The 11,815-nt window shown below is 47.5% G+C and overlaps 1 protein-coding gene across 1 annotated transcript; it reads right to left on the bottom strand.

Moving 5' to 3' along the window:
• Nucleotides 1–1,466: 1,466 nt before the first annotated feature.
• Nucleotides 1,467–8,239, bottom strand: AREG (amphiregulin). The gene is made up of 6 exons (XM_031596601.2): nucleotides 8,129–8,239; nucleotides 7,881–8,039; nucleotides 5,567–5,750; nucleotides 4,961–5,119; nucleotides 3,220–3,322; nucleotides 1,467–2,655 (listed from the first exon to the last, which is right to left on the bottom strand). The coding sequence occupies exons 1-5, from the start codon at nucleotides 8,169–8,171 to the stop codon at nucleotides 3,235–3,237; spliced, it is 633 nt and encodes a 210-aa protein (XP_031452461.2). The 5' UTR covers nucleotides 8,172–8,239; the 3' UTR covers nucleotides 1,467–2,655; nucleotides 3,220–3,234.
• Nucleotides 8,240–11,815: the final 3,576 nt, after the last annotated feature.

Below are 11,815 nucleotides of genomic sequence, written 5' to 3'. Positions count from 1 at the left end.
AAAGGCTTCTCTCAGACACAGTAGTCCAACTTTCAGAGAATCAGAATGTAACCTAAATCCTGAGAATGGAACAGGAAATTCACAAGTCACACTGCAGTAGCTACATTGGTGTTAAGCTTTAGAGTTGGGGAGGGAAGAAGGAAAATACATCTTGTGACAGCAGTGATTTCACTTATTAAGTAGCAAACCTGGTATTTACACTAGAAAGAAAACAAGAGGTAGAAATGATTGGGGAAGAAGAGCCTCATAGCTTTCAGGTGAGAGGTGCAATCCATTCCCAGGCTCACTGTGCTATTGCTCAGCCACCACCGAGATTAGGCTTGTTTACAGAAAGCAAGAAGCTTGGCACAACTTATAGCAACAGATTTCCTTGCCAGAGCCTTAATACCGAATGTCTGTGCAAAAGCCGTTTGGAGAAGTGCTATTTACTTTGGTAATGAGGTGAGTTCCCTGGAATGTAGCATTGCAGTGTTCCCAGAAGATGTTGCAATCCACTTACCTGTGCCTCAGCTATGTACTATACCACACAGGCACTCAGAGCCTGAGAACTGCTCAGCTGAGCCAGGAGACAAAGGACTGAAGCTCACATCTTCCTTACAGCAATGTACCTCACTCCCGCAACAAGTATACAACCTGGGTCTCCACTGAAAATTTGCTTGGGGTTTGGCTTCTTTATAAAGTTTTCCAAGCTGCCACAAGCTAATACATAGAAATTAACTCCAATAAGAGACCCCTTATGGGAGACAGACCCCACAAGATGATCCTCATAAATCACAAAAACTGTAAATTTTATGAACTCGTCCAGTAGTACCTCTTTTTGGGCAGCACTGACCTCAGACCCCAGCTTTCTCCTGGTAGCACCTAACAGGAATACCAGCATGCAGTTGGACTAATGATTACCTGCAGGAGAAAGAGAAATTAAAGGTAGACTTTAGAGGCCAAGGCTCCCTTGCCTCTCCGAGTCATGGGCCTGGGGCTACTCCACTCTTCCTCATTTAGGATGGAATCCCAAGCCGCTGCTCCAATCCTTTGACATCCTTTGACCACACAGATGAAAGACTCTCTCCTACTTGAAATGCCAGCTCTCCACCTATTTGCTGAAGCTTCCATTTGAAATTTTACTCCCAGTAAGGTAGTTCACCAAACCCCTCCCTGGAGTCCAGTACCTGAAGGACTCCTTTGTAGTTGAATTAAATGGACTTCCTACTGAAACAAGTACTGGCATCTGCACATTCTGTTTACAAACAACTTGCATTCCTATGAGAGCACTGAGCTCTACTTTACACGCTGCTGTAGTTCTTCATAACCCTGTTTCATGCTCTTAGAAGTGTTGAAACTCACACTTAGAGGAGAAACCAAGCTCTAATTAGAAGTGTTTACATGTACTCCTGAGAGCAAGAACAAACTCTTACCATGGTTAGATTATGTAAAAAGTTTAATTATAAAATAAATAAGTTTGTTATGGAAGCATTAAATATTAAATACAATAATAAATATTTACACATTTACAGATATGTCTTGACAATTAATGGTGTTGCTCTGCTACCAGAAGAATTCTGCTCTGTTTATACAGAACACATTCACTCTTCCAAGAAGAAACTGAACTCAACTACTACAGCGTGCTCAAAATTTCACGGACATCAAGAAACTGAGGATAGCTAGGTCAGAAAGGTTTGAGGTAAGTCACGTTCTTCACATCATAATGAAGAGTATAGGAGACCACTGCATGCTGAGTAACAATGCTTGAATTTAGTTCTCCAAAGAAACTGGTTTTTGGTCAAGTTCTCATTGCCAGATCTGATTAAACTGCTCAAAGCAGCACCAACCATCTGGATAACAGAAGCATTGTGTTTCAGCCAATGGACAGATGCTGCAACATCACTGTCCAGACTTATCAGCTGATCACATGTATTTGATCACATGTATTCCTTCAGAGACAGAGCTTCAGATCTCACATTTGTTTTCTCAGCATCTTGAGATGAGTTTTAACTCTGCATCACACACACACAAATCAATAGCTCCACTCACACAGTAAGTCCTACTGGGTTCAGAGGGAATACCTTCCACACGTACAGTAACAGAACCCAGGTGTGGTTGACAGACCTGTCACCAACACCCTCTAAGTCAGAATTAGAGATGAAATTCTTTGAAGCAGATATCAACAGGGAGCACAGCAACAGCAGAATTTGGTTTTGTCCACTGAGGTCTAGTGAGATGAGCTCTTCCTTTTTCTACCTTTGAGGAAAGGTATCTCCTCCCCTCCATCTTGCTCTCCTGGGAGCCACAGTTTCTGCCCCTCAGAGCTAGAGCTGCCAAAGGAGACTTGCTAGCAGAAGAAAGTCCATCCACATATAAGCAGAGTCTGGAGGTCCAGCACCAATAGAGAAAGCTCAGGAGTAGTCTCCAGCAGGTCTTGATAGCAGCCCTCTACCTTTATAGTGGTAGCTCCTTCCACATTGTTGTACCAAGTTGTAGCAGTTAACTGTCCTCCCCAGCAAGTGATTCAGCAGCAAATGGCACATTGGGCATCTCCCTGCAGCAGCCTGTCTTGATGAATCAGGGCTTAGTGGCAACAGCTCCAGCCCAGTGTCCAGGTAGATGTGTCAGGTAGCCAGAGGTCCCCTGCAGCTTGGCAGTGGCCACATCAGAGTTGTTCTGTAAGGGGAAAGATCAGGCACATTAACTATCACTCAAGATGTGAGCACTCAGCACTAGAACCAGAGCAAGCCTACACCCAAAGCAGGCAGCTTTGCCTTTGTCTACAGTCTGAAAGCACCAGAAACTCCCCAATGCCTTGAGGAGATGTGGAAACACTCAGTACTCCTCTTATGAGGGTGACAGTCCATCTGGTGCTGCACCATCTCATGATGGAAGGCTGCCATGGTTTCTTGTACTAACTCATTCTTGTCTAGAGATTAGTTTTTATCCCCCAAAAGGGAGCTCATTCCAATGGAGCTTTCCATTACTGGAATGGATTACTTCCCCTTTGGTTTTTGGCTGTTGTCTTAAGGAGTGCTGTTGAATTCAAATACATAAAAAACAGTGATTCTAGAAAGACAGTGAGCTGGGTCATACACATGTAACCTACATGTTTCAAGGCACTTTGAGTGCTAAGAAAAAGTGAAAGGCAATGCTAGCTTTGCTAAACATGCATGCAACTCCTGCATGGGCAGCTCCAGCCTGAAAAAACTAAAACAAGTTGGAAGTTGGCTCACATACCTGCTTTCTTCTCATTTACACACCAACATGGCCATTTCTGTTCTCTTGTCGAAGTTTTTTCCTTTCTTCTTTCTCTTCATACTGAGGACACTTTTTCCTGACCCTGTGGAATTGGAGTGCATAAGATATCATTTTAAAGCCTGACATCCATCCATCCCATGCTCTGTAGCTATGCCCTTTGGATCCTCAAGCACCAGAAAGCATTGAGCTCATCAATGTGAGTGTTTAACTATTCAGCTACAAGATATATCCAATAGCTTGATAACATCAAGGAGGCTTGTGTTAAGCACAGAGCTTTGCCACACATAGTTGGAGCCTCCTGATGCAAGCACCATCAGGTAGCAAGAGGCTGGGAGCATGCAGAGCACAGGGAGACTTTCTGGGAGCCAGATTTTCTGGAGACTATAGCAAACAGCTGCAACATGCAGAGCTCTGGGAACTTCAAGGGGACAGGAATTCAAGTGCATGTGTCCCATGAATACATCAAAAGCCAGCTGCTAACAGCACTTCCCATTGCTAGGTCTTTACTAGTGTTCCCAATAGACCACCCAACTTCTCTAGAGGAAGGTACAATAACATCCATCTCACTGTTTAAGCTTGTGAGGGTTAAGAACATGAAGAACTAGAACCACCATCCTACTGCATGGTTTGCTTCAGAAGCAAGCAATGCTCATTCTCACTACAGAACTGGTTCTTTCTCATAGCGGAGTGGAACAAAAGTGTTCCTCCCAGCGTGCCTCAAGTTAAGATCTAAATATGAAGCAGCAAAACAAATGCACACCTTGTTTCCTGAAATGCAGGGAAGGGTACAGCATGTACCAAATTCTGTTGGTGTACTTTGAGATCTAAAATTAGACTGCACTTTTGAGTTCCACCTGCACTACCCAAGCCCTGCTGCAGTGCCAGACCTGGAGGACTGCTTCTGCATTCAGAAACACCGGAGCCAGGTTCCTAATGCAACTACTTGAACTCAGCACAAGTCCTGGAGAACCAACTGACAAGATGCAGAGGCACAGGCAATCAGAAGCTGCTGGATACTGCTTGTCAGCAGGTAGAAGAGTTTGATGCAATGCTTGAAGCATGCACTCAGTTTTGTTCTTTGTTCATTTGTTTTTTCTTACTTGATTCACAGCAGGACCTCAGGTTATCTACCAAACTACAGCTGTTAATCACAGAACAATTGCTTCCTTATCCTTAGCAGCAAGTAGTACAGCACTTCAAACTGACAGCACTTACTCTCCCATTTGATACCCCTGCAGTGCTAGTATTTAAATCCAGCAGCTTCCATTAATTAGTGGTCAGCTGGAGCACTTCCAGCTGTGCAGCCAGCTGTTGGATCACAGCCACACACTGAGCAGCTACACTCCTGCTGGCAGGCCTCTTCTGCACAAGGATTGGGAAATGCACTGCTGCATCAGCATGAATGCTCCTCCTCCAGCTCCTGCTGATGTTCTGCAGTACTAAGTGCTCTGGTTGTAGTGGGAGCAGGAAGACCTGTTTTAGAACTCAGCATTCATAGGTTGCCCATAGCAAAAAAAAAAAAAAAAAAAAAGGGAAATAAACACTCAGTAGCTTAGAGACTTCTCAGACCTTCTGCTCTTAAGACACATGTAAGCCAGAATAAGAACTTGTGCTTCTGGAGGTCTTCCACACACAGATAACTCATGCGTATTTTGCAACTATTGGACCCAAGTCCTGCTCACACTTGAGCCAGACATACACTAAAGAGCATAATACTTACTGCACTATCACAATGATAAGTACAGCAACAAAGCTGATGCTGGAGAGCAGGACAGCTACCACAACCAACACAGTCTTTGAGTAGTCTGCCACATCATTCTTCCTTTGAGTCTTCATGAACTGTTCACCACAGCGCTCACCAAAATAATCCTGATAACACCTGCAACAAACATCAACACAAGTTCTTATCAGCTCCCATGCTGTCTGGAGCCAAGGATGCCCACACACAGTCAAGGCTGACTTTGACATCCTCCGAGTTGCACATGAATCTCAAGATGCTCACTTGGAGCATGCTCATAGAACAGTCACTGCTCTAGCAGAAGGTTTGTCAGTATTTCAACAAGTTGAGATTAGTTTGGGCGTGATGTCCCAGCAGGACACACCTTTCCATTCTTTAGGTTCAAGTTTATGACCAACCGATGAGTTCAGTGGCTTGTTATGCATCTCAGATTCCATCAGCACTTAATTTACATGGCAGAAAGATTCTCAGTCAAAATACTGTAGGAGATGTATCTAGGCCAAGCTGACACCAATTTTTCCCTCTAAGCCTTTCTGTGCCACCAGCACACACAAACCACACCTCATTTACACACTGCACAGAACTTACTTGCAGGTTGCCATCTGAAGATGCTGTAAGTACACACATTCACCATGGATGCAAAAGTTTTTGTACTCCATTTCACAAGGAGTCCCTTTCTTTTTGTTCTTCCCTTTATTCTTCCTCCTCCTTGGTTTACCAGCATTCTTCTCATTCCCCCTCTTCACTGGCTTGGGTTTAACCACAGGTTCCACTGAAAAGGACAAGATCACTCAGTCTAGCATTGCAGAAAAGCTAGATGCGATTGATGCTATTAGATGCTATTACAGGGTTTGGGGATCATTGCAGGAGAGCCTCTGAGCAGGAAGCATGGGATGCAAGTCAACAAAAGCTGAGTGCTTTACATCCAGCACAGAGACAGCAGGCTTCAAGGCTCACGGAGCTCAACTCTGCCACCGCATGCTGAGCAACACAGACAGAGTGGTATGAGAAGATGGGCTGTGAAGGTCACCAGAGATGGAGATAGAGTGAAACCGTATAGGTTCAAGCAAGGACCTGTGCTGAATATTATAAGGTTGCACTGAGCCAAACCATCCCTTCATTTTATATCAACTCAGACACAAGGCTAACCAACTCCATCGCTCTAAACTCTCTATTTGCATCAGTGATGAAAGGCATTGTGAACTGCTAGATAGTCCCAGGCGCTTGTAGAGGCACGACAGCCTGCTATCCCACTTATCAGACTTGTTTCTCCCAAATAACCTGCAGTGCTATCCTCAGCAGAAGAAATGCTTCATTTCCAGTTCTCCTACTTTGAGAGGGATGCCAAGCGCACCAAAGGGTGAAAGCAGGATCATCCACAAGAGACAGGTTATTTGTTCTGCTACTTGCTGTTGCCCCTCATTATCTCAATTAAATCTCCAGAAGAGTGTGGTTTAAAGGCTGGTGGTGACTTAGTAGTCTGTGGATTTAAGGAAGGGCAATCACCTTCCTTGCACAGGGAGAACAAGGCAGTCTCCAACAGAGAGAGTACAAGCTACATAGCAATAAAAAAATAAAACACTCTGCAGCGTTATTACAGAGCAGTTCAGTCAAAATCTGGCTTTCCAAAAAAGCCATCTCTTTACCGCTAGCTATAAGGCAAGTTCTCCCAGAGGGATGCCACACTATTTGAGAGTGGCAGTTAACCAGGTAAGTTTCAACAGGCCTCAAAATAGCAGTCAGCTGCAGTAGTCTTCCCAGCTGCTTATTTCTCTATTACGCTACAGAGATAAGCATAATGGTTTCTAAGTACTTCATAGCCCTATGTGTCTGGTGACAAGAAGAGATCCTGCAGAAAGAAACAAGGTGTAGCTCACTATTGTCTAGACAGAAAGCATTTTAAGTTCTAGAGCAACAAGCTTGGCTTGAAGTCACTTAAAAGCAGAATTGCCTTTAGCAATCAGAAGTCTGATTCAAATGGTATAAGCTATATTAATATGCAAACCAGGAGCATTGCCCCTGCAGCAAGGGTTCCTATCCCTAGGACTGTGAATTCACAGCAGAGTCCTCTCTTCTGTCCTGTTCGACCTGATGCTGAGGTTCACACTTGGATAATTGAGGCTGTTCCCATTCCCCTCTTCAAGGCTGAGGTTGTCAGTTTGATCTGTGCCCTGTATGTAAGCTGCAAAGCCAAGAAAGCCATCCACAGTTGAATCATAACTTGAAGGATGTACAGATAAACCTCTTGCCAAGTAGAAGAGCTGGTCTACAAACCAACCACCTCGGTAGCAAGTCTGGTTTCTGTGCAGTTATACAACACAAGTCACCGCACCAGTAGTTCTGCTGGCCAAACTGCTCTCTAATCTGATATTCCTGCTCCCTATGGAGGCTTCACACTCCCAAAAAACTAGAGTGAGCATCCATTTTTCCAAGTCAGCATATGGAGTGGAGTCCCTCTGGTCTCATCCACATCTCAGGGTGTTCCCTCCAGCAGCTGGAGCCCATCCTGGAAGGCAGCAGCACCCACCTTCACAGCTCTGTAGAGGAGCAAATCCCTTGGAGGCTGAGACTCAAGAAGTGCCTCCATTGCTCACTTTACACCCACACAACCAACCCAACGCTCCTACCCCTGCCATATCACTGCTTGGGGGGCTGTTCAGGTGTTCTCGTGGTTCACAGACAGCTTACAACACATGCACACAACTTCGCATGGCCTAAAGGACACTTAATGAACTCATTTAAACACCAGCTTTCGGGCCGAGCAGTACGCGGAGCTCCTGCCGGTGCCTCCAGCCAGGCAGTTCCCCCATCTCAGCCCGGCTGGCAGGATTAGCGCAGAGCAGCGGCACGCTCAGCCCACCCACAACCCTTACGCACCTCCACGCCCCTTCCCGAGGCTCACCTCTAACCAGGTCCCCCACCAGGTACTGGTGCGCGAGCGGTGCCTCCTCGTACTCCTCCTCCTCGTAGTCGGAGCCCGGCACCGGCTCAGACTCCCTTGGGCCGCCGCGCCGCTCGGGCTCGGTGCCGTTGGGTTCGGATGCGGCAGCGGTTCGGCAGGCTGCGGGGACACAGACAGCGCGGTGAGCGCTCCGCAAACACATCGACATCCCCCCTTCCTCCTCCTCCTCCCCGCCCTCAGCCACGCACCTGAGAGCACGGCCAGCGCGGCCAGCAGCACCGCGGCGCGCATTGGGGCTCCGGGGGCGGTGGAGACGCGGAGAAGACGCGGGCGGAGCGGAGACCCGACGGTGCGCAGCGCTCCATAGGGGCCGTCCGCGGCCGCCGCCCGCTTTATAGGCGGCGGGGCCGCGTCACGGGGAGGAGCGGACAGGTGAGGGCGGAGCGCAGGTGAGGGTGGGTAAGCAGAGATGGAGTGTGTCTTTCCAAAGGCAGAGATGTGGGCCTGGGGTTTTCTCTGCTCACAGTTGGGGTTTGCTCTGTGGGTATGGCCAAAGAGTGGTCCATGTGCTGAGACCTTTCCCCATCATGTGCTCCCAGGATGGGGGGGATGCAGTCTCCCCAGTCAGTTTTCTGATTTCCCATCCTTTGATCAGAAGGAGATTGACCAGAAAATGACACTTTAGCAGGGTCTGTTGTAATAGGATAAGGGAAACGGTTCCAAACTAAAAGAGAGGAGATTTAGAGTGGGCATGAGGAAGAAGCTTTTTATGATAAGGGTGTTGAGGCACTGGCAGAGGTTGCCCAGAGAAGTGGTGGAAGCCCCGTACGTGGAGACATTCAAGGTCAGGCTGGAGATGCTCTGAGCACCTGATGTAGTTGTAGGTGTCCCTGTTCATTGCAGGGGAGTTGGACTAGGTGGCCTTTAAGGGTCCCTTTCAACTCAAATGATTCTGGATATATGGATATATGCTGGATATATGGATTTCATATAATTTCTTCCAGATAAGCATGAGAAGCACTGAAGCTTTCAGCCCAGCACTGTGCTTGATATGCCGCTAAGCAATGGAAAATAGCACCCAAAGTGGAGGAAAGGTTGAGTGACCCAAGTGCAAGTGGCCGTTAGCTGCAGTGTTTGGAGAGCAAACACAGCACATCCCGTGCCTGACTCATTCTTCTCTCCTCCAATCTCCAACCAATGGCTCTGCTCTGCTGGCTGGCAGTGGCAAGGAGTTTGGCTCAGCATGCTCTGAACTTCTCCAGCATTTTCCCTACTTCCTCTTGCAGCCTATACTCTGCAGCTCCTCCTCGGAGAGGACACCCTATGGAGGTCACCTCTTCTGGGGACATGCAAGGTCCCTCAGAGCCCCAGTGGTTTGCTGTGCATTGCCTGCACAACTTCCATTGACTGCAGAGGGAGCCAAAGGAATAGGAAGATTTTGGAAACTGCATTGGGTTTTGCCCCCGGCTGAACTGCTGGAGGACCACCCCAGGGGCGGTGGAAGGAGAAGAAGCCATGAAGGAATGTAGGACTCTCCCCACCGGCTGTCCTGCTGTGGTGGTGCATGCTCACCTTCAGAAAGGTGCTGCTTCCCTGTGGGTGCAGAGTGCCACCTACTGAGCCACCACTTGAGATGATCCAAGTGGAACTACATGCCCAGGGTGCAAAGTTACGCATGTTCAGCCTTCAAACAGGCAGAATACATAGATGACATTTCCCCTGTCCTGACCCCACTACTGGGGGAGCTATTCCACTCCCACCCTGCTCTGCCCCTGTCCCTCACCACTGTGCAGCAGCCCTTGAGGTGTGGGCAAGACTTGCCCAGTGATACCAATCCTGATGGCTGCTAGCCCCGATGGGGCATCACGTCCTCCAGAAGTGTCCATGTGCCAACTGCGATCTCATTATTCACTTCCTTTACTTTTGATAAAACCCCAGAGAAATGCGTGAAGTGAAAGGAAGTCGCTGCAATTGCTGCCCATTAATTTTCTCTACTGACATCAAATGTTTGTTCTGTAGGGGCGGGCGCAGCTGAGCTGGGTGTTTGAGCATGAGTTGTCCTTTCCCATGCATCCAGGTGAGAACAGGTGGAAGGGGGATGACTCAAGCGGTGTCTGTCTGGGCAGCTCATGACTTTCTCTCGTCTTCTGATCTGCAGATGCCATATCTTCTGCTATCAGAAGCCACCTCACAGGCTGGGAGAGGGCTTTGAAGTGTGGTGTGCGTGACTCTAGTTCCTGCTGATGCAAGCCAGGAGTGCCATAATAAAGGGGACGTGGAAGCCCAGCCCGGATGCTGGGGGGGAGGGTAGGGGAAGGACCCGGATGCTGCTCCTCTGGAAATCAGCACAGATCATGTTCCTCTTTGCAACATGCAGGCATTCAGATTTCTGCTCTGAAAATCTTCAGCAGCGATGTTGCTCCTGAGATGGTGACAGTCCCACAGTGCACCCTTCTTTTCTCAGACACCTATGCTGGAGCAGGGCTTGAATGGGTAAAACCTGTCCAGAAAGGGAATAATGTTATAACTCAGGTAAGACAGAAGTTCTGCCCAATGCTGGGAGGATGTTTGGAAGCTGCCTGCTGTGAGCACTCTGCTACCAGATCTGACTGCTCCATTTTCCACCCAGCATCTCTCATCTGACCCAACACATCCTCCAGTGCTTGCAGTGCTTGCCCACTTGTTTGTGTGCAATAACTGAAGCAGTGAGCTGGGTGAAGCAGTGTGTAATTACACCAGGACAGCTAGCCATCCTATGAGGGGAGCACTAGAACTCATTGTCTGTTCCTCCATCTCCTCGGTTGATCCACTCACTGGAATCTTCCCTAGCAATCTCAGGCTGTGTCCTGCCCACATCCTCCTGGAGGCAACTCTCCATGATACATGGCACAGCGCCACTTCCTGACCATGCTGCTCCAGGGGAGGCACAACAAGAGGTAAAGGTACTAGACAGGAATCCCTAAAGAAACTGGGACCTCAGCTATTATCATCAGTGTGAGCTGATGCACCAATGTCCCTCTGACCCTTCACTTTGCACATCAGTGTTTCACCTGCATCCTGCACGTAGTTCGATAGGACATGAGGAAATGGCTCTAGGTTGTGCCAGGAGAGGTTTGGGTTGCATATTAGGAAACATTTATTCTCAGAAAGAGTGGTGATGCAGTGCCACAGGCTGCCCAGGGAGGTACTGCAGTCACTGTCCCTGGAGGCGTTCAAGAACCATAGAGATGTGACACTGAGGGACATGGTAGGCAATATTGCTGGTAGGTGGACAGCTGGACTGTTTGATCTTAGAGATCTTTTCCAACCTTAATGATTCTATGATTCTATGATTTGGCATTATATGTTGAGAATGCCATGTCACCAGTAAATGAGCATCCAATCTCAGCTCGGACAATGTGTGTAACTAGGTGTGCACTGAGGCTGTTGAAGAATTAATGTCTATTGTTGGGAAAACATAGGCTTTTTCTTTCTCCAGTGTCTTACAGATTGAGTTGGAAAAGACTGGAGCACAAAATATCAGAGTATAAGAGCCCCACCACGAACACGCAAACAAACAAAACCCCAAAGTCCTGCAACACTGCATTTTTAAAAGCTAAAACACAGTTGCCTCTAATACTTGCAATATCAGTTACATATCTTCTGGTTTCTTTATCCCTTGCAACTTTTGCACAATATCACTTTTTTGCACACTGTGACAAAGTGAATTTCTGTCAGCAAAAGCCCTTAGGTGGTTGTTAATTATCTCACTTTGAGTGCAGCTCCTCCTTTGTAAGGAGTACTGTGTGGCACAATCAGAACCAAACACAGCTGCTGGTTTTCACAGCAGAGGGGCAACCTCTTGTAGCCACAGTACAAGGCAAAATTCCTTGGAGTGGCCTTGCACAGATAGAACAGCCATCACTTGGGATAGATGTCAGGATGCCCCAGAAGGA

Source organism: Phasianus colchicus, chromosome 4, assembly GCF_987193195.1.
Source record: "Phasianus colchicus chromosome 4, bPhaCol1.hap1.1, whole genome shotgun sequence".
In the NCBI taxonomy this organism is placed as follows: domain Eukaryota; kingdom Metazoa; phylum Chordata; class Aves; order Galliformes; family Phasianidae; genus Phasianus; species Phasianus colchicus.
Note: the sequence above shows the minus strand (reverse complement) of the source record. Positions and strands in the feature narration are given on the sequence as shown.